Source organism: Trypanosoma theileri, assembly GCF_002087225.1.
Source record: "Trypanosoma theileri isolate Edinburgh chromosome Unknown TM35_Tth_15_V1, whole genome shotgun sequence".
NCBI classification, from domain to species: Eukaryota; Euglenozoa; class Kinetoplastea; order Trypanosomatida; family Trypanosomatidae; genus Trypanosoma; species Trypanosoma theileri.
In genome coordinates this window covers 299,673-324,084 of record NW_021639857.1, presented here as the reverse complement: position 1 = coordinate 324,084, position 24,412 = coordinate 299,673, and the positions used below count along the sequence as shown (strand labels likewise).

The 24,412-nt window shown below is 40.8% G+C and overlaps 8 protein-coding genes across 8 annotated transcripts; all 8 read right to left on the bottom strand.

Annotated features, from left to right (window-relative positions):
- Positions 1-73: 73 nt before the first annotated feature.
- On the bottom strand, positions 74-2,437 carry TM35_000152200 (putative RNA-binding protein; the record flags this gene model as incomplete). Its single annotated transcript, XM_029025872.1, has 1 exon — positions 74-2,437. One exon carries the CDS (start codon positions 2,435-2,437, stop codon positions 74-76), a length of 2,364 nt encoding a protein of 787 aa, XP_028882855.1.
- A 1,147-nt stretch (positions 2,438-3,584) lies between these two features.
- TM35_000152190 (uncharacterized protein) lies at positions 3,585-5,609 on the bottom strand (the record flags this gene model as incomplete). The annotated part of the gene is made up of 1 exon (XM_029025871.1): positions 3,585-5,609. One exon carries the CDS (start codon positions 5,607-5,609, stop codon positions 3,585-3,587), a length of 2,025 nt encoding a protein of 674 aa, XP_028882854.1.
- Positions 5,610-6,152: 543 nt separating this feature from the next.
- Positions 6,153-7,808, bottom strand: TM35_000152180 (uncharacterized protein; the record flags this gene model as incomplete). Its single annotated transcript, XM_029025870.1, has 1 exon — positions 6,153-7,808. The coding sequence occupies one exon, from the start codon at positions 7,806-7,808 to the stop codon at positions 6,153-6,155; it is 1,656 nt and encodes a 551-aa protein (XP_028882853.1).
- Positions 7,809-8,384: 576 nt separating this feature from the next.
- On the bottom strand, positions 8,385-8,879 carry TM35_000152170 (AP-3 complex subunit sigma; the record flags this gene model as incomplete). Its single annotated transcript, XM_029025869.1, has 1 exon — positions 8,385-8,879. The coding sequence occupies one exon, from the start codon at positions 8,877-8,879 to the stop codon at positions 8,385-8,387; it is 495 nt and encodes a 164-aa protein (XP_028882852.1).
- A 422-nt stretch (positions 8,880-9,301) lies between these two features.
- Positions 9,302-14,116, bottom strand: TM35_000152160 (ATP-dependent DEAD/H DNA helicase recQ; the record flags this gene model as incomplete). The annotated part of the gene is made up of 1 exon (XM_029025868.1): positions 9,302-14,116. One exon carries the CDS (start codon positions 14,114-14,116, stop codon positions 9,302-9,304), a length of 4,815 nt encoding a protein of 1,604 aa, XP_028882851.1.
- Positions 14,117-16,888: 2,772 nt separating this feature from the next.
- TM35_000152150 (uncharacterized protein) lies at positions 16,889-18,337 on the bottom strand (the record flags this gene model as incomplete). Its single annotated transcript, XM_029025867.1, has 1 exon — positions 16,889-18,337. One exon carries the CDS (start codon positions 18,335-18,337, stop codon positions 16,889-16,891), a length of 1,449 nt encoding a protein of 482 aa, XP_028882850.1.
- Positions 18,338-19,330: 993 nt separating this feature from the next.
- TM35_000152140 (uncharacterized protein) lies at positions 19,331-20,788 on the bottom strand (the record flags this gene model as incomplete). The annotated part of the gene is made up of 1 exon (XM_029025866.1): positions 19,331-20,788. One exon carries the CDS (start codon positions 20,786-20,788, stop codon positions 19,331-19,333), a length of 1,458 nt encoding a protein of 485 aa, XP_028882849.1.
- Positions 20,789-21,635: 847 nt separating this feature from the next.
- On the bottom strand, positions 21,636-24,191 carry TM35_000152130 (uncharacterized protein; the record flags this gene model as incomplete). Its single annotated transcript, XM_029025865.1, has 1 exon — positions 21,636-24,191. One exon carries the CDS (start codon positions 24,189-24,191, stop codon positions 21,636-21,638), a length of 2,556 nt encoding a protein of 851 aa, XP_028882848.1.
- Between the last annotated feature and the right edge of the window lie 221 nt (positions 24,192-24,412).

Below are 24,412 nucleotides of genomic sequence, written 5' to 3'. Positions count from 1 at the left end.
ATATATATATATATATACGTATTTCCCTTCATCCATTCCCCTTTTCGTGTTTTCTCGCTTCTCACATATATGTTTATGCATGCGATGGTGGTCCGAGTGCCATTTGACCGTTGGACATGTAATACATTACAGTAGGCGTGGGTGCCATCATGGCTGCGTGTCGTGTGGGGCACATCATGAGTGGTGAGATGTGATCGGTCAATTTACTGCCGTTTGCATTGTTATTATTATTATTATTAGTATTTATAGTATTGTTATTGTTGTTGTTGTTGTTATTATTACTGCTGCTGGTAGTGCTGTTGCCCAAGTGTTGAGCTGGAGAGTGCAGCGAGCCATCGTATGATGTGTACATTGGCGGTGGTGGTGGTGGTGCTGCATCTGGGCCAAGGACGAGAATAGGAGCAAATCCACCACCTCCGTTGTTGTTATTATTATTATTATTATTACTATTCGTATTATTACTGTGGTGGTTATTACCGTTGTTGTTGTTGTTGTTGTTATTGTTATTGCTGTTAAGGATGTTACTGCTGCTGCTGCCATTGCCGATAACACTAATATTGCACGGGCTACTGGAATGATTATTATTATTATTATGCAGACTGGTGGTGCTGTTATTACCCCCATTGAAGCTGGGGGGCATTGGAATGAATGGTGTTGCGTAAAAAGCCGTTGCGGGTGGGGCGGTGTATGTGCCGTATGGATCTGTAGTGAGAATAGGCGAAACACACACCGTCGTTGTTGTTGGTGGGGGTGCCGTTGTGGGTGGAAACGGATATGAAGAGGAGATGCTGGCGGAGGCAAAGGGATCCATTCCTTTATGTGGGACATGCATACTGTGATGGGGATGATGGGGAATGTTGTGGAGTGGATGATGGGGAACTCCACCGCAGTTATCACCGGATTTACCGCCACGACCAGCCCCACGCCGTGCGAGTCTTTCAATGCGATGGGCGGAGTCCTCTGCGACTTTGGCGAGAAGTGGAATTCCCTCGCAGTCCTGAAACGGCATGGTGGTGTGTGTTTCCTGCGCAGCCCGGGCAGCGGCCTCTTTGGTGGTGTACGTGACGAACACAACATTCCGTTTTTTATTCGTCGCCCGCTGGGCGGTGTCACTGTGGATGGAGACATCAATGACATCTCCATAGCGGCTAAAGTGGGCGGCGAGATCAGACTTCTTCACAGTGAGAGGAACATTCCGCACAAATGTTTTATTCGTCGGTGCCCCCGGGCGATAGGCGGCGTGGGGTTTGGCCACTCGAACGGCAATCGTCTCGCCGAGATGCACACTGTTGTTGAGTGCCGCCACTGCCTGTTCCGCACTGTTCACATTGTCAAACTTTACAAAGGCAATACCGCGGCTCTTGCCGGTGTGGATGTCCAGCATGACTTTTGCAGACTCAATTCTGCCATACGGCTGGAAGAGTTCATGCAATTTCACATCCGTCACACTGGGATGGAGACCAGAGACAAAGAGATTGCTGCGTATCATCGCATCATCCATATACTGTTGTTGTTGTTGTTGTTGTTGATGATGATGATGATGATGCTGTCGGTGTTGTTGTTGTTGTTGAGATTGTTGTTGTTGTTGTTGGGAATAAAGTACGGCGGCATCCATCATATTTCCATCCGAAAACCCGCTAAAGTATTGTTGTGGTGGAGGTGGCGGTGGTGGTGGTGCGTGCTGTAGATTGTTCACAAGTAGTGGTTCTCCCGTGATGGACACTGCTGGTGATATTTCCCCATTCGTACATCCAGGGGCTGGGAGATTCTGCCAACTTGTGTAGGAGTAAATAAACGGATCCGAATTGGTGCTACCATTAGCCATGGAGATTGAAAAGTTTTGTGATTGTTGTTGTTGTTGTGGTTGAGAGGATTGTTGTTGCTGCTGCTGCTGCTGCTGTTGGGATTGGGATTGTCGATGTTGATGCTGTGTCTCATTTAAAGTAGATTCCATTCCGCTGATGAGACCCGACACATGTTCTCCCTTCACTCTATTATTATTATTATTATTGGGATATGCGAGTGGGACACAGTCGGAGCCGATAGTCTGCAGTGCCATTGTGGAAATGAAAGCCACATCCCCATCCATGTTATTATCATCCAAACTCATATCAATCTTGTTGTTATTGTTATTGTTATTACTATGGTGTTGATTGAGCATGTTGACATGATTGCCCTGGAGGTTATCATCATCATCATCATCGTCGGTCCCAATAACAAAATCCATACAGCCTTCCATATATAATCCACCACCGGTCTCCATCGTCATATAATCTTCTTCTTTATTTCCACTTATCATAATAGGATGTTGATGACTGATGTTACTACTGCTGTTTTTACTGCTGCTACCGCTAACAAGGTTGTTAGCATGCATTTCTTCTCTTGCGGCTGTTAGTTCATTGAAAGCGGAAACGATGCCACTCGAAAGGTGTGTCATTTCTTTTATTTCTGACTGGTTTTTCTATTGTTTCTTCTGTATATTCTTTTTTTATTCTTTCTTTCTTTCTTTCTTTTTTCCCCCTTTCTTGTTGACTGGTTTTCTTTCTTTCTTTTCTTTCCTGCTTTCCTTCAGTCCTTTCTTTCGTCGTTTATTTTCTTTTTGTTTTCACTACACTTCACCTATATATTTTTTTTTATTTGTTTCTTCTGCTTCTTTGCACTACCATATATATATACAGAGAGAGAGAGTGAGAGATGGGATATCAAAAAAAAAGAGAGTATGTATAGAGTACACACATATATATATATATACAGATAAATAGAAATAATGTACATGTATGTGTGTACAACACAAAAGAAAAAGAGAGGGAGATTTGAAGGAAACAATAATAATAACCACCGCCACTGTACATACAGTGAAACTGTGAAAATATACGTTTATATATATATACCTATAGATAGATATAGATACATATACAATCCTTTGATTGTATATTTACAATGGCGTTTACATTTACATCATGTTGGGGAGAGTAGTGGGTGTTCCATTTCTTTCAAGAGACAGCAAAAAAAAAAAAGAAAACATTTCCAATAGAGACACTCTGATAAAAGAGAAAACAATTAAGAAAAAAAAAGAAGAAGGAATAACAGCAGAGAGAAGAAGATGAAGAAAAGTAAAATAAAAAAAAAGAAAAAGTGAGTAATAAGAAAACAGAAAACACACAATAAGAAAAAAAAAGAGCAAGAGAACAACAACGTCATCCATGAGAAGAAGCAAACATTTCTATCATTCTGCAGTGCGTTGTTGTGGGCGCCCATTTCTCTCCTCCCAGTTGAGAATACAAATGGAAAACAAAACAAAACAGCAAGAGAGAAATCAACATAAAAACAAAAAAAAAGCAAAAATTTCTTTTTCCTTCATACGCCTATACATAACGTTTTCCATTTAACACTCTCACCTTCTTTTTTTCCTTTTCTTCCTCTTCTTCCCTTTTTCTTTTTCCTATACTACTACTTCTTCTCTCTTCATTTTTCTCCATCTTTATATATATATATATATATATACTATAGCTCTACCTCTTTTCCCTCCTTCCTTCATTCTTCCTCTTTTTTTTTTTCTTTTCTTTTCTCTCTTCTCTTTTCCTTTACATCTCACCACCAAATACAGAGGAGTCCACATCCAGTGTGGGTCGTGGCTCTGTTGTGACGGATCCCGCCGTTGTGGTTCCGCCGCCCGCTGCGGCCGCTGCAGTGTTGGTCGGTGTGGGCATCTTTCGAATCTGCGAGACGGTGAAGACCTTCTCTACGCTGATCTCCGTGTAGAACTCATTCAGGCAATTCACAATCTCCTGCAGGGTGATGGTGGAGACATCAATGGGAATACTGTACTGCAGGAACTTATCCGCCAGCAGACGCGGCCGCAGGGTTTCCAAATCCGTCACAAACTCCGCCGCGAGAAATGCGGTGACGGGAATGGCAGATTTCTGCATGGCGTTATCGCGTTGTGTGCGGGGGGAAATGGCGAGTGTTGACTGCCGCTTCTTTGGGAGTTTGGCGGCTTGTTTGTTGAAGAACTTCGTCACCAGCCGCACCATCGCCGGCGGCAGGGCCCACCACCGCACGCGGGTCTCATCGCCGTCGTAGTCCACCCCCTCGCTGGTCACCGACGTCGCACTCATCCCGCCCGAGGAGCGGAAACTGTCGAGAAAGGAGAGTTTGGAGATACTGATGAGGCGCGAACCCGCACGCATGATGGGGGGAATGTAATCCTCTTCGTGTTCGCGGAGGAAACGATAGCGATTGGGGAGTGGCTGTGGTTGGGTCACACTGCGATAGGCACGACGTAAACAGGGAATGGAGAGTCGTACCTTTCGAAATCCTCCTTGTTCTTGTTTTTCTTCCTGTGCTTGTTGTTCTTGAGCGTGTGGGGCTGTGGTTGCATCCATCTCCTTTGGATCCAACTCATCATTTTCATTTTCCTTCTCAATCTCGTTATCATTCTCATCATCATTGTTGTTGTTGTTGTTGTTATTAGTATTATTATTATTGCTGGGCGATGTGGATTCTTCTGCAAGACTGCGTGCATCGGCGTCCAATTGAAACTTCAGCGCCGCTGCGATGATCTCACGTGCCTCGGATGGATGCAGTTCGTGTGTGCGAATACGCAGACGGTGAAGATTAGTTGGTGGAAGAATCTCGATATTCGGTGGTAGTGTGGCACCAACACTGGATAAATCATCATCTGAAGAACCAAACTCATCATCATCATCATCATCATCATCATGGTCTTTCTTGTTGATCTCAGCATTCTTCTGAGCCTCAGCGAGTTTTTTCTGTTCTTCTTCTTTCGTACTGTCCATCACCTCCAACAAGCGTTTCCAATTGATGACAATATTATTATACTCCGTATCCACTTCCTTTGCTCGTTTTGCCACCTCCACTTCTGTCTTGTAGTTAAAGTACACAAGTTCAAGAAATGTGTTTACAGAGATGGTTCCATCCGAGCGCTTACGTGGTCGTCGCAGTGCTATTCGCTCAATAAGTTGTTCCTGCAAAACAGGATAGGGTGCATTTAACACAAGACTGCGCAGCAACACCCATCCTGATCCATCTCCATCGAGATAGTTAAATATATTCTTCATACGAAAGAAATCATCTGCGTAGTAGTTTGCCACCTCATCATGATTGGCATCACAGAGATCACTGATGAGATTGGCAACATTGGTGCCAATGTGCGTCCCATCAAGGGCAAAACGAACAATATTTTTATTTGCCCGCAGTAATTTAATTACAGGATCTGCACTGTATATTGTTACCAGCGGGTTATCCCCCACATCCACACTGCGTATACATTGATGATCCTGCAGTGTCTCTGCGAGTTGGGCCACAAACTCATCCGTTACTCCGCATCCACGCATACAAACACGACGGAGAGATCGACTGCAGAGTAATAACGGCACAATCGCCATCGCACCTTTAGGCCCCAACACACACGAACGGCAGTCAAACACGCGGTGTTTATCCCAATCACGTGGGGCATCACTGAGAAGAGCGGCGATACTCTTCTGACGGTGAACACCCATCTCTTCACAGACCTGCGCGTAGGCGGCACGGGGGGATTTGCGGTCAAATCGCTCCAATGTAGCGTCCACCTTCTGCATAGTAGTCATGTTTGCGGGTTAAAATGTTGGGGGTTGTGTTGTGATTATCTGTTTTTCTTTATTGTTTGTTGTTTCTTTCTGGGATTTTTTTTCTCTTTTCTTCTCGGTTTATACTACTATTTTTTTTTTGTTGTTGTTGTTGTTTCTTTTCTTCTTCTTTACGTCTTAACAACGTGCAGTCTTTCTTTGGGCGTTTGTAGGACTTCGACGAATGGTTGAAGTGCTGCTGTTAGCCGTACAGCCCTTTTGTCCTTGTTCTTGTGTTGTTTTCTTCTTTCCCTTTTTCTTATTGGATTGTGTGTTCACAGGAATATATAAATATATATATATATATATATATATATATATATATATACCCCAAATATGTAAAATAATAAGAGAGAGAGAGAGAAAAAAAAAACAAATTTTAAAAAAGAAAAACATACATACACACATATATATAAATTAATAAATATGCATATCAATAGTTTCATCACAATTACAACCATAAAGAGAATATATATATATAAGTATATATACAAAGAAATAAGTAGAAGATGACCCCAATCAGCACTACTGACGATTAAGATAATCAGTCATCATCGACTCAACTGCACTCTCCTTCTCCACAATATCATCAGCAAAGGCCAAATGTAACCATCGCCGTGCAGTCTCTGGCGGTACTTCCACCGCCTCTGCGGGTCTTCCCATCTGCACAGTACGTGGAAAAGGATGGAATACATATTCAAATAGATACTGCAATAGCCGTGGCCCAAGAAATGCCACGCTGCCATGCTTTGCAGACCGTTCCTGCAACATCCACCGCTCAAACACACTTCGCCAACTACCATTATCATTATTGTTATTATTATTATTATTATTATTATTATTATTATTATTATTATTAACATCAGATGCCTCTTCATTATTATCATCAACAACAACAATAGTTCCTCCAGCACGTCGTTCATTCTGTTCATCACGTAGTATGGCTGCACCAATAGTGTACGCAATACAGAAGAAGAGTTGCTCCATTGGTGGTAATACTAATGTAGTGAAAGGCAATGTATGAGAAGTTTCTCTTTGCAATGATGATATCATCATTGTCATTGCTGTTGTTGTTACAGTGGCTACACCATCAAATAAAATGGCATCCTCGCCTGTTGAAAGTGAATCTACGGCGTATTTACATGCGGTTGCCCGTGCGGCAATCTCAATACACACACGTAGTCTCACCTCTTCCATTGCAGATTCCACCGCCTCTTCTCTTTCATCATTAGACTCATTATTATTATTATTATTATTATTTACTTCCACCACATCATCATTATCATCATGTGGATCTCCACTTGTGTTACTGCTAAGTTGACGGAGATGTTCAGCAGCTGCCCGAAGAATATCTAATGCAATATCCGCATCCCCCACTGTTGCCTTTTCCACTTCCGTTGTCTCATCATCTCCTTCACGTCGGCAGGGATCTTTTCTATTAATCTCTTTCGTGGGTACAATCAATACCTGTGGATGTTGACAATAGTAGGCCAAGGGGCAAAAACAGGGAATAGATAACCATGGCATCAAGGAGTCCACATCTTTTGGGGCCTCTTCATTATCGTTGTTTGTATTGCATGGTGAGAGAACACGACTGAGTGCTGCCTCTAATATCTCCTGTTGTTTTTGCTCAGAGGATGATACCATCGCTACTGTCGTACTCTTACTACTATTATTATTATTGTTGTTGTTATTAATAATAGTACCACTACTGCCACTGTTATTATTATTATTATTATTATTATTATTATTATTATTATTATTAGTGCAGGATTCCTGTACGGCCATACACACGGCACGCCATTCCTCTTCACGTGGGAGCGGCAATTGCCAATGGGTGAGTTCCTCCTCCTCCACTAATGCCTCTCGCACTGCACGGAGAACAATCTCCACATTTAAAAGTCCACAAGTAGCTCGCAGATCACCCGATTGAAGTATATGTGCATATCGTGTGAGAGTCTGTAGAAGACGTCCACGTATTTTCTGAATGATTTTACCGCGTCTGAGAAAGTCTGTTCGAAACAACGGTGTGAGTGTCTCCGTTCGTGCAAGGACTTGACGCCGTCGAATACGATCGCAAGCTAAGGATACACGTCGTCGCAGAACTTCTCGTTGTTTGGTCGCCTCCTCTAACGTTGTGTCCACCTCTCGCTGAAGGATTTCTTTGATGGTGTCTATCATTTTATTTACTTATGTATATATATATATATATATATATATATATATTGACTCCTTCGTTAATTAGACGTTATGGGAAGGATACACGTCGTCGCAGAACTTCTCGTTGTTTGGTCGCCTCCTCTAACGTTGTGTCCACCTCTCGCTGAAGGATTTCTTTGATGGTGTCTATNTATATATATATATATATATATATATATATTGACTCCTTCGTTAATTACTCGTTATGTGGTCCTCTTCTTTTTTATTTATTTTTCCACACCCACACAGTCTCCCGTAGAATGACTGCAGTGATAAAGAAGAGAAAATAAAAAAATAAATAAAATAAATAAAGAGATGATATTATATACAAGAGCCCTGGAACCAATCCTAAAAGTGGCACACCAGCATTATACCCAGCAGTATAAAAAAAAAAGATACAAATGATTACAATAAAAAAAAAAAGCGGCAAACACATCCACACAAAGTGAGAATGAATGAAATTATATATATATATATATATATATATATAAAGAAAACACCACGATACCTCACAAGATCAAGAATAACAAGTTGTAGTGAGAGAGAGAGAGAGAGAGTTTAATGATAACCTGAAACGGCAACTGTACTCGAGGTTGTTTTGGAGCTCCCAACACGCTGCATCTCAGACATAGCCCGTAGTATCTCCTCACGTGAGGTTTCCAACACCATACCGCCCATCACCATTTCCATTAGTGTCAACTGCACTTTATCCGAGTGAAAAATAAGATCCAGTTCACATACGTTTTCAAAGGTTCGATCAAGTGCTTCCACAAAGACTTGAATAAGGTCCAGTATCGCCAATTGAGATTCACTACTGTCTACAATAAAGACAAAACAGAGTGTGGCGTAGTGACGGTAGACTACACGGGTATCAGGAGTAGGCCACTCAATGAAATTATCTACAAAATTACAGAGATCGCCACTACGACGTGAAATAAGGTGGTGAACTCGACGTACTAAATGCTGTTGAAGTGCTAAAGGAATATCTTTCTCATATACATTCAACAACCGAATTTTTCCAGCCGTGTTAATAATAATAACAGCCTTAATCATTATTGATAGTGTTTTTTTTTCTTTTTTTTTTTTTTTCCTCTGCTGTGAGTACCAAAATACCTACACTATAAGTACCACACCACTATTGCTATTGCTATTACTGGTTTCCGCTCGATATTAGAGAATAGAACGAGAAACTATAATAAATGTTTTAAACGAAAATGATCAAAGAATAATGTGAGGAAGAGAGAGAGAGAGAGAGAGAGAGAGAGAGAAATAAAAATAAATAAAAATAAAAAGAGACTAAGAAAAATAAATCATACTTTATCTAAACATCAGATGTCAAGCAATAGAGTATGTTCCTTTTTCTTCCCATCCCCAGAACCCTTCTCCGATTTTCTTTCTTTAGAGGGTAGAGAGAGAAAAAAAGCAAAAAAAAAAGAAAAAAAAATTTTACTTGTAACCCTTCTGTTCTTTTTTTCTTACTCATCATCTTCATCTGAGTTCACTGTAATAACTTCACCCCGAGTAACAACACCACTGTTATTACCATTACCCATGCGATTCTTATCAGAGGATGGTACATGTTGCTGCCACCGTGGCATAAGGGGAATTCCATTTTCTCCTGCAGGTGTCCACGACACTCTTGTTGTTGTTGTTGTTTCTCCTACTTTGCTGCTAACGGGATAATTGTACGTTAAATCCGTTGAATTGGCTGGTCGCAGAGGTGTACGTGCGATGGACTCATCACACATACGCATTAAATAGTCATCACCCATAACATCAAACGGTGTCGGATGTTGTTGTTGTTGTTGTAGTGGTTGGTGTGGTTGTTGTGTTAAAGTGACGAGTTCCGATCCCAACGGCAGTGGTGTTGCTCCGATTAACTCTTGTCCGATAGATGGAGGCAACATTTGTTCCTGTTGCTGATGTTGAGGATCTGGAAATAGCGCAAAGGATTGATGACTCTGCTGCCATACTGCCCTAGTAGAGTCTTCCGTGGGGGGAAATGTAATAACGGGATCCATAGGAGAAGAAAGACTACCGGATGTTAAAGAAACAACAGGTACACCAAGTGTTCGTGGAGGAGTTTCCTCAACTGTAGAAACCACATCAGGCATTTTGAATAATGTTTTCTTTGGTGCTGATGGACCACCTATCACTGTCGTCGTAGCATTAACACTATTATTAGTATTAGTATTAATACTAGTAGTAGAAGTTGCGGTTGCTCTTCCTGTTGGTGATATCTCTATTGCTCCTGATACTTGTGGTATTGTCATTATCTGTGGTGGTTTCTGTGGAGTACCGTCGGAGTCCAACATCAAACGTTTCCCTTGCGGTAATGGTTGTGGTTGTAGTAAACCCGAGTCTTGTGCTTTGATGGGAGTTTCCGTGTCATCAATGACTTTCCCTGTACGTACATCTCCACGAGGTAAACGATTTCGGTTTGCCATTCCCGTTGTTGTCTGTCGCAGCATTTCCTCTTCCAATAAGGTGAGTTCCGCAACATCCCCAATGTGTTCATGACGGAATTGACGATAGAGTCGAAGAATTTCCGCACCGAACTTCTTTACTTTGTTCTTACCAAGACCTTCCAGATCACCTAACTGTGCGACAGAGCCCCAGCTAGGAACACTGAGAGTTTCCACGAGTGTGTGCATGGTTTTCTTTGGCATCACATTATACTGTCGTCCACCCTCTGAACGTTCCGCGAGGGATTGTACAAGAGATTCCATCTGTGCAAGAAGTTCATCTTGAAGTTGCCGTAGACGAGCGGCGGGAATCATAACTACCTTTAATGGTGTTTCTACAGAGAGGGATGAGGTTGCGGTATTACCACTGCCAATGATTCCTGTTGTGGTTGTTGTTCTTGTACTGTTTATATGTGAAGAAGATATGGAGGAGGCGGATGGCTGATGTCCACCGCGGCGTTGTCTCTTCTTTCGCGGTGGAGAGACAATAGAGGATGTGGATTGTGTGGCTGCTGATGAGGATGAGGATGAGAATGACTCCACACCGTCCGTTACAAATCCTGCAAGAGAGTCTTCTTCACTGCTGTCCACACCAGAGAGATTGGAGGAAGCAGCAGAAGAAGAAATAGAAGAACCTTCACATTCTGTGAGTACAAATCGTCCAGCAGATGCTTTCCGTGATGATTTTTTCTTTTTTGTACGCATTTCCTCTCGTCCATGCTTTCCTCGCTGTGTAGTAGTAGTGGTTTTTGTTGTTTTTGTTGTTTTCGCATCAGCGGCAGTAGCCAGAGATCTTCGTTCTTTTGCCTCTTCCTTTGAAGTTTTGGTTCTTTTCCCTTTACGACCTTTACAAGGGGAATTCCCTCCTGCAGGAACGGCGTCTTCTTCATTCTCAGCTGAGACTCTCTGCATAATATCAACACCACCATCTCTATTCTTCTCTATACTACTACTACTACCAATAGTAGTAGTAGTAGTAGTAGTAGTTTTGGGAATGGTATCTTTCTTTTTCTTCTCTCCTCGCAAAGGGATTTCAATTCGTTGTGTTCCATTCTGCACATTGCGTAGTAATTGTATACCTGCCCCCTCACCAGCCTCAATAAACGCACAGGTGACGTAGTCATTCACCGTATCTAGTCGTTCTTTAAATATACCCATTAGTAATCCTTCCAGTACTACACGTTCTAATAGTAATTTGGAATGACGTGTACCGGCTTTATATTCTACAGGAGCACCCTTCTGCCGCATGCGGGTCTCAATAGCTTTTCCAATATCTGCAGTTCCACGATATACACCGACGAGTTGACGTGAAGTGAGGGAACCGAGATGTTTAATGATGTTAAAGAGATCAATGATTATGGTTGAAATATCCATAGAGGTGGTTTCCCAATTTTCATCTCTTTTACTAGCACAGTTATCACACACTTCTACAGATCCTGCAGGTTGTGTTAAACAGTAATGTACATCTACGTGTTCACCAAAGTGACCAAGTTGTTGCATTCGACGGCAGTGAACATCATTCACAGTATAGGCTAACATTCGATGTAAGGAATCCAGTGAAGTTTTCCAATCTTTACTATCATGAATCATTTGTTCAATTCTTTGTTTATCTCTAGGTGAACAAAGTAAAATACATTGCGAGGGTAATCCATCACGACCAGCTCGTCCACTTTCTTGATAATACCCTTCAATAGATTTAGGCATCGCTGCATGAATAACAAAACGAACATCTGGTTTATTAATTCCCATTCCAAAAGCAATAGTAGCACATATCACTTGAAGTTCATCCTTTGTCCATCGTTCTTGTTTATCATTTTTTCCACTCGCTTCTGAATGATAGTATGAAGCACGTATTCCAGCAGCTGATAATGCGGTCGCCATCTCTTCACAGTTTTTTCGTGAAAGACAATAAACAATACCACATGATCTTGGTGGAAATTGATGCTTAACAAGATCTACCACAAGTGAACTTACATCCCGTCCCACTTTACGTACAGAGTAACGTAGATTTGGTCGATTAAATGATCCTTTAAACACTAAAGCATCTCTTAACCCTAAAGTTGATATAATATCTTGTTTTACCATATCTGTTGCGGTAGCTGTAAGTGCTGTAATGGGTGTAGTAGGAAACTGTTGTTTTAATATTGCCAATTTTCTGTAATCCGGACGGAAATCATGACCCCATTGAGATACACAATGCGCTTCATCCACAACAAATCGACTTAAAAGTCCACGAGTTGCAAGTTGCATGAGAGATTGTACAAAATGATCACTTCGTCCAAAGTATTCAGGTGTAACATAAACTAAAGTATGAATAATTTGTCTAGATGCCCATTCAGAGAAGAGAGATCGTCGTGAAGCATCTAATGTTTGACCTGTTAATGCCATAGCAGGAATATCATTAGCAATAAGTGCATACACTTGATCTTGAATAAGTGAAATAAGTGGGGATATCACTATAGTAACTTGTGCCGGATTTGGTAAGAGTGCGGGGAGTTGATAACAGAGTGACTTTCCTCCTCCAGTAGGTAAAAGAACAAAGACATCACGATTGTCCATACAGGCATTCATAATCTCAAGTTGTAGGAAACGATATTGATGAAGACCAAATATATCAATCATAGTTCGTCGTAAATCGGTTGACCAGGGAAAATTTTCTCCACTATAACGATCAAAAGGATTTACAGGAAGTCTAATAGGTGTATTATCAGATAATCCTCTTTGTTGTTGTAGTTGTTGTTGTTGTGGATGAAGTGGTGATTGTTCATATGATTCCCAACTAAACCGTTGTGGTCCATTATTCATACCAGTCCGTGGAGGATATGCATTACTTCCCTGTTCATAGGAATAATTGTTTACATATGATGGAATCCCACCCTGCATTACTCCTTGAAAAGACTTCCGCATCTCAACAGCATCCATTGCTGTGTTATTCATATCAAATGCCCCACCACTTCCTAAACTTCTATCAGGAGGACCATGTGCTGCCCCAATAGCCACACCAGCAGCACCAGCACCAGCAGCAATAAAAGAAGATGAAGATGTAAATGATGTCCGTCCGTTAATAATAGTAACTGGACTACTAATAATACTACTATTATTACTACTACAACTTGGTGGAGGACGTCGTAGTAGTACTGCCTGTATTTGTCGAAGTTGGAGAAACTGAGCTTCTAACTCAGCCACAGTGCGGTCAGATTGGGCAATAGCCTCACTAATGTCATGTTCCTCGTCTTCCTGAAGCACAAGATCATCTCTGTGTCTCTGAGCACGCCGTAGTCTTTCTGTGATATCGCACATTTGTGCTTTAATTTCTGATAACGTGGGAGTTGATGGTGATGATGTGATGGCCGCAGCTGTACTTACTGTAGATGTAGCTATTGCGGCATTCGTTGTGTGATTATAAACTCTCTGCGGCTCTCGTATAATATTATTATTACTACTACTAGTAGTACTAGTACTAGTAGTAATAGTAGTAGTTGTTGTAGGATTAGTAGTATTAATATTAGCACTACTAGTAGAAGTAGTATTATTATTAATAGTATTAATAGTAGTAGTATTTGTAGTACTAGTGATAGGTAAAACTGTCGTGGGAGTGGAATAAACTGCAACGGAGAGAACCCCACTATTATCACGGTTCCCAGATACTGATGGTGTGGATACTGTTGTTGGTAGTGTTTCTGCGGTAAAGAGTTTTCTTTCTTTTTGTTTCCATCCCTCTATGCGCTGCTGTGGTCCCACACCGCGGGGAAGTGGATCCCGCGCAAAGTAAGCACCAACCGCAATGTGAAGATCCTGCAGCCACGTGTCTAATGGAGACTTCATGTGTGTGTACGTGTAATGATGATGATGATGAGAGGGGGAACAACTGATGGGGATATATATATATATATATATATATATATATAAATATATAAATATACTTCTCTTGAGACTGTACTTTTGGGTGAGGCGAATTACTATCGATCCACTCAGAAGAATGTCTGAGCAGATGGTCCGCCTTCTTTACACAGTGAAATGTGTAAAGAGGAAATATTAATAATAATAAGAATAATAATATAATAAAAGGGAAATGAAGGGGGAAAAAAGGGTTCACAGGTAAGAGAGTAGCAGACATGGGAGATCATGACAAGAACTAATACAGCAAAGGAAAAGTAAAGTGACGCCAAATGTGCGAAATGACATTGTTAAAAGAGACATATGGAAACAAGTAAGAAAAGAAGAAAAAAAAAAAAAAAACGAAGAGAATGCTGCAGATAATTGGGGATTACTGGCTTCTCACAATTCAGATTATTCCTCACAAATGACATACAGAGCCCTCAGTAACTACCATATGGACTCCCTCTGTTAACAATAAATGTGAGTACACCAGTATATATATATATATATATATATATATATATANNNAAAAAAAAAAAAAAGAAAAATAGGTTCCCAATTTCACATTATCAGTAATGCTTAAACTATACGAGGAGAAAAAAGGAAAAGGAACCCCCACCAGTATTTTTTTTTCTTTCTTTTGTTGAAAGTGATATAATAAAAACTTCAATCACAGCATATATACTACCCTTTACCTCCACTAACCAGCAGTATATTAAAAGATCTTCAATATTACACTCATTCTTCCCTTCTTGTGTTCTCTTTTTTTTTTTTAACCTCTTCCCTTACGCCAAATAGAAATAGGCATATTTTTCACGACTCTACGGAACCATATAGTCTCTCTCTCTCTTATTACTATTATTACTATTACTACTTTGTTTCTTCTTTATTGTTCTTCTCTCATAATCCCCAACCCCTCATTATACAGACACATGCTGTATATATATATTCTCTTACAATAGGGGGTAGTTGATCATTGTATCCGAGAATTTCTCTTTTTTTTCCTTTTTGGAGTTCTGTTTACTACAGTTCCTTATACAATTTATTCTCTTCCCTCTCTCTTTCTCTCTATCTTTCTATTACCCAAGTTGCTCTCTGTTTATTATTTGAAAATATGATGTACACTGGTTACATTTTTTCTCCTGTTGCTCTTCTTCTTTAAGAAAAGAAGGACAGAAAGAGAGAGAAAAAAAAAAAAGAAAAAATGCCCCTTTCCCAGCTCCTATTTCCTTACTAATGGGAACCATAGTCTCATAATATGTATATTGGAGGAGAGGTATACACACATATTAAAAAAAAAAAAAGAGAAAAAGTAAAAAAAAGTATTGCCACTCACAGAAACACTTTAGTTAAAGCACATCTAAAAGAAAAAAAAGAAGAAAAAGAAAAAAAAACACCCCCATTAACCTCTTCTTCTCATTTATGTTTTTTTTTTTTTTTTTTCTAACTTGGATCTACAGTGATAAACACACCAAGAAAACAATGAGATGAGGAACCATTCTCTCTTTTTTTCTTTTCTTTTGCTTTTCTTTTCTTTCATTTTCAACAGGAGAAGGTTTTTTTTTTTTTTTTTAATGGGTCAGTAACTGGGTGCGCTTGTAAAAACAAAGAAAAATTAACACAGAAAAAAAAAAAAATAGTAATGACCTTTCTCTTTCTTCATTCGAGATGAGATAGGGAAGGGGAACGAAAAGGATATCCTTACTCTCTCCGTATTGCTCCCATTTGTTTATTTTATTATTATTATTATTATTATTATTATTATTATTATTATTTTGTTTTTCTTCCTCTCCCATAAATCTCTGAAGTTGTACCTCAACAAGATGAGTTCAGTATCTTTTCTTCATCATTTACGATCATTATTAATACCGATAGAAAATAAAAGTGGTGAAATTTCTTATCTTTTCGCCTTTAAACACCCGACACCCCCTGCAGAAGAAGAGGTGAATGAGGGCTTTCAAGCACACTTTCAATGTTTACAATCGGTTCTACATAATGAATATGTTAAGGGAAAAAAAAATATTAATATATATATATATATATATCTTGACTCTTCTAATGTAGAAAAAAATGAAGGCCATACCATTTTTTTTTTTTTTGTAAGCTCTCAGAGAAAATAAACAACAAAAAAAAAGTGAGAGTGTAGGAAGGACTAAAACTATTTTTCAGCGTTTATAAACCATCTGTGTAGAAAGAAAGCATTTTGGTAACTTTCCTTTCTAGAGGTCTATTTCGCAAAAAAAAAAAAAAAAGAAAATAAAAATATCAGAATCAGAAAAATAAGAAGAAAAAGAAATCCCTTCATAGAATCCCAATAGCTTTATATCCCTTTTCCTTCCCTATTGACTTCACTTTCTTTTTGTTTACTTTCTAGTAAGTGAAGCCGATAAATATAAACCAATCTTAACATAAAAAAAAACAAACAAACAAACACACGCACAGATAAAGAGAGAGAGAGAGAGATAGTACACTAAAGAAAACAAAACCAAAAAAAAGTCTCTACGTAGCTGACAGAAGCACATAGTTAGTGTCTACCTTCTGCAACAAACTTTTTGGTCGTTTCTTACTTGAATCCCCACTCCAAAAGAACTACACACAGCGTGGTCTAAAAAAAAAAAACAACAAAAAAAAAAGTAAAATAAACCAAGATATCAATCAAAAAAAAAAAAGAAAGAAAGAAAGAAAAAACAAAATGGCGACCAAAAAGAAATATCGGTATCACTTGGGGTTCTTCCACACACAGGAACCGCGGAACATAATGTAGATGGCAAGACCGAACATTAATCCACCAACAAAGAATCCCACACCAAGCATCAAAGACCCTGTCTTGAGATCATTACAGGAGCCCGCAGCACCCAACAGTTGATCCACCACAAAATTGCATTCCAGCAAAGGTGTAGCGTACGAGACAGCAATACTTGCATTCCGTGCCTGTGCCGCAACTGATAGTAATTGTGCTGCCCCTGATTTTACTGTTGGATTCGTACAATTGGCTGCACATTCCGTCAGTGAACAGGATGCCGTTGGCACCGGGCAGGCCATAGTGGAAGCCTTTACGGTACTGCTTTCCAATACAGCTGCCATGGTGCCCATGTTTGGACACTGATCGGCGGAAGTGATGTTATTTCCACAAGTGAATGGGCGCGGAAGGGGTAATAGGGTATTATCACACACCTCCAGCAGTGAGGTACAGGCCTGTTGGGCATAAGTGGTTTCCGTCTTGCGTACCTCAGCGTTCACACTAGAGAAGTTAAACATTGATTCACAGTAAGGCACTGCATACCACTGAAGTATACCCGGTTCACGTTTGTACTGCAATTGAATTTCACCACAGCCAACAGTGGCTGCGTATGCAACTAGAATAGCAGCAACACCAAGAAGTGAGTACACAATTCCAAAGATCCAGTATACACAAGATAAGCCCATTGGCAGGCATGGGACGCAGCAGCGACAGCAGGCAAGGAGTATCATGAGGAACATCAGAACAACACCCACCGCACCAATGCAGTACGAGACAATTGGTACCCATCCGGCATATTTATTCATATTATCCTTCAATGTAGTAAGAAAATCTGTAACTTTATCGCTAACGTCACTGAAGGTAGTGATGTCCAGGTTGATACCAGGCAAAGGTTGACGCTCACCTGTAGACCAGTTAGACGTGAAATCAACAATCTTTTCTGCTGTTTCATTAAAGTACTTCAGTGGTCCATCCAGTGTATCGTCAACCAAGGCAGGAAGTGAGGCTCCGAGTAGTTTGGCTCCATAGATAACGAGTACGACCACTCCACAACTCCACAGTATGGCGTACGCTATCCACATCCAGAGAAAGCAGCGGGAATTCGCTGTGACTTCTGCCTCCTGCGGCTTGCAACAAGAACAGCAACGGCAACAGCTCACACAGATAAAGACAATGGGGAAACTTATCAAAATTACAAGAAAGAGCAGAGCACTGAAACCCGGAAACACATAGTAGCGCCACTGGTCCTTGATACGATCCTTATCGGACAAACAAGTAAGTACATCATTGGTGCTGCTTGGCCCCGGCCAGACCTTTTGGCATTCGAGGGAACTCTGTGCGGAAACTGGGCTTGGCATCACGACGACGAAGAGCGCCAGCAGCGTGACGGCTGCAATCGCAAGTCCCTTGCGAGATATCATTGACATTCCTTAATAATAATAATGACGATTCTCGTTGGTTATTCTTGTTGGTTTGGCGTACCTTGTGTAAAGAAAATAAAGAAAAAGTCAAAGAGAAGAGATCATGACAAGGAAGAGGTGATCAGAGAGAGAGAGAGAGAGAGAAATACATACGTACATACGTACAAACATGCCAGAGGGACTCCTCTGCCCGTCAAGTAACTTCTTCAGTTCACATGCATTTCCTTTTGAGTACTGCTCAGGGATTACAGTGTCTGTACCACTTCTACCGATATTACCCTTTCATGATGGAGCTACATCAACAGCAGTAATGGAGAACAGTACGACAGAAATTTAGTAAACAGACAGAGCAAACCTGAGGTACCACACTTATCCATGTGGGAGAATTGCCCCTCACAGAAGTGTTATATAACTCTTTACCCTTTATACCCTTCCAGTTTTTTTTTTTTTTTTTTCAAAACTGGAAATGATTGTATAAAAACCAAAAAAAACCTACCCACCCCCACAAAAAAACATACTGGAAATGAACATTGCTCAGTGAAAAGAAAAAAAAAAAAAAAAACAGTATAATTGAGGGTATATGGAACCAATAGTATAAAGATTTTCAGTTATATAAAGAAATAAAAAGATAAAGGGAGAGGTAATATACGGAACCATTTGCCATAAGGTGCATTCGATCCCCCACTACCACACACTACTACTACATATTTATTCGTACCATTCTTTTTTTTCTCCTTTTTTCTTCAAATGGATTTTTTTTTTTCTCTCTCTTCCTTTTCCTTATCGTTGTTGTCTTTTTCTCTCACTGTTATACGTGTGTACATGTGTGGTGAGGCGGTGAAAATAAACATCGGGGTCACGCGGGGAAATCGAAGATGCGAGAAAAGAAACTCACACCAGAAAAAATCATTGGCAAAAAAAAAAAAACAAAAAGAAAAAGTGTATATTTGTTTAATAACGGATATTCTACATTCATACCAATTACTCAACAATCTTCCTTTATTTCGCACCCTTTGGCTTTCTCCACACACAGGAACCGCGGAACATAATGTAGATGGCAAGACCGAACATTAATCCACCAAGAAAGAATCCCGTACCAAGCATCAAAGACCCTATCTTGAGATCATTACAGGAATCCATGGCACTTAGCAGCCGATCCACCACAAAATTGCATTCCAACAAAGGCCTGGCGTACGAGACAGCAATACTTGCATTACTTGCCACTGTAGCAAAAGAGAGCAATCCGCTTGCAATTGTCCTCACTTCTTCAATAGTACAATTGACCGCGCATTCTATCAGCGAACATGGTTTGTCTTTGTCAGGGCATGCTGTGGTACCGGCCTTCACATAAGTGTCTTCCAATACAGCTGCCATGGTGCCAATATCTGGACAATCATTGGGGGAAGTGATGCCTTTACCACAGGTGAGAGGCCGGGTAAGGGGCGATGGGGAATCATCACATAGATGCAGTAGGGCATTGCAGGATTGCTCGGAAAGAAGCTTCTCCGCATCACGAACGGCAGTGTTAATGGTTGAGAAGTCAAACGTTTCTTGACAATAAGGCACAAGAAACCACTGAAGCACACCTGGTTCTCGGTTGTACTGCAATTCAATTTCACCACAGCCAACAGTAGCCACGTATGCAAGTAGAATAGCAGCAAAACCAAGAAGTGAGTACACAACTCCAAAGATCCAGTATACACAAGATAAGCCCATTGGCAGGCATGGGACGCAGCAGCGACAGCAGGCAAGGAATATCATGAGGAACATCAGAACAACACCCACCCCACCTATGCAGTACGAGACAATTGGTACCCATTTCAAGTACCCGGAGATCATGTCTCTGATATCTGTTAGATAATCTGCAACCGTATTGCTGATGTTAGCGAAAACCTCAGTATCCAGGTCGATACCAGCCAATGGTTTACGCTCACCTGTAGACCAGTTAGACGTGAAATCAATGAGCTTGTCTGCTGTGTAATTGAAGTACTTCAGTGGTCCATCCATTGTATCGTCAAACACGGCAGGAAGTGCAATCGCAACAAGTTGGGCACCATAGATAACGAGTATGCCCATACCACAACACCACAGTATGGCGTACGCTATCCACATCCAGAGAAAGCAGCGGGAATTCGCTGTGACGTGCGCATCGCGTCGCTTACAACAAGAACAGCAACGGCAACAGCACACACACAGAAAGACAATGGGGAAAGTTATCAAAATTACAAGAAAAAGCAGAGCACTGATGGCCGGAAACACATAGTAGCGCCACTGGGCCTTGATACGATTTACATCGGACAAACAAGCAAATACATCATTTGTGCTGCTTGGCCCCGTCCAGACCTTTTCACATTCGAGGGAATCACGTGCGGAAACTGGGCTTGGCATCACAACGACGAACAGCGCCAGCAGCGTGACGGCTGCAATTGCAAGTCCCTTGCGAGATATCATTGACATTCCTTAATAATAATAATAATAATAATGACGATTCTCGTTGGTTATTCTTGTTGGTTTGGCGTGCCTTGTGTAAAGAAAATAAAGAAAAAGTCAAAGAGAAGAGATCATGACAAGGAAGAGTTGGCCAGAGAGAGAGAGAGAGAGAAATACATACGTACAAACATGCCAGAGGGACTCCTTTGGCTGTCAAGTAACTTCTTCAGTTCACATGCATTTCCTTTTGAGTACTGCTCAGGGGTTACAGTGTCTGTACCACTTCTACCGATATTACCCTTTCATGATGGAGCTACATCAACAGCAGTAATGGAGAACACTACGACAGAAATTTAGTAAACAGACAGAGCAAACCTGAGGTACCACTGTCAGGAATAACAAAAATGTTGAACAAAACAGACGGGTTCCCGGAATTCCAGGTCGATACATGTGTAAGGTTCATACGTGGGAATAAACCCTTCGATGCAAGAAAAAATCAGTTAAAGGCAATGTATTAAGGCAAAACTGTTTCCAAGTATATATTGAAAAAAAAAGAAAAAAAAGGATAATAAATCAGCAATATGAAATTAACTACAAAAAGAACGACTTTAGGCAAGAAAGACACTCATAAATAAGCCTTTGGTAACACAATTGTCCCGTAGTCTTATTCTCTCCCCCCTTTTTAAAATACTTTCTACATCAAGCTGGATACGAATGAATATTTTTTTATGTTTGCATATACGTGTTAAGAACAAAAGCAATAAATATTGATGGTGTTCCTTTTTTCAACCGCCTCCCCCTTTACCCTCACCCCCTCCCTCCCAAAGGCAGTTTCTATCGCCATCAAAAACATTGGAAAGATTATGAAAAAAAATTAGTACCATTGAGCACAGTCTTCATTTTCTTCTTCTGGTTCGTGAGCTGCGTGGGGAGATTGGACACCGGATGGAGTATCGATACTGTCCACACGAATATCACTCATTTCCATAGGCTTTTTATCAACCTGGTTTTTAATTGCTTGAGGAGATTGGACATCGGATGGAGTGTTGATACTGCCCACACGAATACCACTCATTTCCATAGGCTTTTTATCACTCTGCTTTTTAATTGCTTGAGGAGATTGGACACCGGATGGAGTATCGATACTGTCCACACGAATATCACTCATTTCCATAGGCTTTTTATCAACCTGCTTTTTAATTGCTTGAGGAGATTGAACACCGGATGGAGTGTTGATACTGCCCACACGAATACCACTCATTTCCATGGGCTTTTTATCAACCTGCTTTTTAATTGCTTGGGGAGATTGGACACCGGATGAAGTGTTGATACTGCCCACACGAATACCACTCATTTCCATGGGTTCAGTGTTAACCTTTTTTTTAGTTTCGTGGGGTGATGGGATGCTCGCTAGAGTGTCAATACTGCCTGTACGAATATCACTCGTTTCCATAGGCTCTGTATCAATCTTATTTTCAATTCCCTGGGGAGATGGATCGCTGGGTAAAGTGTCAATACTGCTTGTATGAGTATCACTGATTCCTTTGGAATGTGTGTCATCCCCCTTTTCAATTGGCAGTTTCCACAGATAGGAACCTTGAATGATGATGTAGATGGCAAGACCAAACATCAGTCCACCAACAAAGAATCCCATGCCGAGCAAAAAAGCCCCTCTCCTCAGTTCATTGCAGTTCGTAAGAGCAACTGAAAACTTGTCGACAACGAAGTTACATTCCAAGAGAGGCTTGACGTACGACACAGCAATACTTGCATTACGTGCCATTAATGCTGCGTCTAACATTCTCTTTGAAATTGCCCTGAATTCTTCGTTTCTGCAGTGTGAAGCACACTCGGTAAGATTACAAATCACACCCTCTTTTGGACAAAGTGATGTGACCTTCTTAACAGTGGTTGCGATAAGCACGTCAGCCATTGTGTCGAAATCTGTGCATTGATCGCTTGATGTGATATTCTTACCACACTTAAAAGGTCTAGCAGCAATACTTGTAATGGTATTAATATCATACCCTCGTTGCAAAGCATCTTGCAGTTTTTTCGTTATTTCCTTAGAGCCCAATCCTTTATATATTTTAAATTTATCAAATGCTTTAGGTAGCTTCAGTTTAACAGTAGAACTACCAGTCTTTCTAGAGGTGGCAATAGCGTTAGCAAGGGCATTAGCCAATGTATTACCACCCTTACCACCACCACCGCCACCACCACCACCACCAAGGTTAAGTTGAAGTTTGTCTCTCGTAATAGTACCTCCACTCTCTGAATAAGGGCTGCGAAGTTTAACTTTGCTTGCCTTAACAGCTAACGGTTTTCGGGAAGTATTATTTGGAGATGCAGGTGCAGGTGCAGGTGCCGCTGCAGGAGCAGGAGCAGGTGCAGAAGCATTTGTAGGTTCAGGTGGTCCTTTAGTAAGATCTGGATCATTATCATCACAGGCCCTCAAGAGTTTATTACAGCCGTCTCTGGAATACTGAAATTCAGCCCTCCGCACCTGCTCACGGATGCTATCCATGCTAAACATTGATTGACAGAGTGGGATAAGATACCACTGAAATACACCTGGTTTTCTTTGATGGTGCAGCTCCACTTCACCACAGCCAGCCGAGAGATAGACACTCAGTACACTCATAGAAAGACCGAAGACTGCAAACAAAATCCCAAAGATCCAGTACACACAAGAGGCACCAAGTAATATGTATAAATTAGAAAATCGAAAAAAAGCAAGAGGAAGTAAAGATAATATAATCACAAAACCAATTGAACTAATAGAATAGGAAACAGACGCAAGTTTGTCTACGTATCCGAGAAAATTCTTTTCATACAAGTCTGTATACGTTTTAACTTGAGTCTGAACCTTGGTTAGAGGGGCTATAGTTGCTTCAAAAGAACTTAACGGCACACGCTCACCCGTAGACCAATTGGATGTAAAATCAATAATTCTTTCTGCTGTTTCATTGAAATAAACCAAAGGTCCCTCCAATGTTTTCTCAAAAATAGATGGAGAATATTTTATCAGCGTCTTGGCGCCACTAACCACAAGAATCAACATACAACAACCCCACAACACGGTGTACGTTATCCACATCCAGAGAAGGAGAGGGGAATTTAATGTAATTTTTTTAATGGTAGCTTCAAAAATATTAGTGAAAAGAAACATTATCACAATGGAAATAGGGAATCCAAGTAAGATTACAACAAGGAGCAGTATGTTAAAAAAGGGCAATGCAAGGGTTAATTGATCCTTGATGCGATCCGAATTTTTCACACAATCCACCATGCTATTCTTAGCGCTGGGTCCTTTCCAGACCTTTTCGCATTCGAGGGAATCTTGCGCGGAAACTGGGCTTGGCATCACGACGACGAAGAGCGCCAGCAGCGTGACGGCTGCAATTGCAAGTCCCTTGCGAGATATCATTGAAATTCCCTAATAATAATAATAATAATAATAATAATAATAATAATGATTCTCGTTGGTTATTCTTGTTGGTTTGGCGTGCCTTGTGTAAAGCAAATAAAGAAAAAGTCAAAGAGAAGAGATCATGACAAGGAAGAGTTGGCCAGAGAGAGAGAGAGAGAGAGAGAGAGAGAGAAAGAAAGAAAGAAACACATACGCTGCAGAGCTATTCTTTCAGAAAG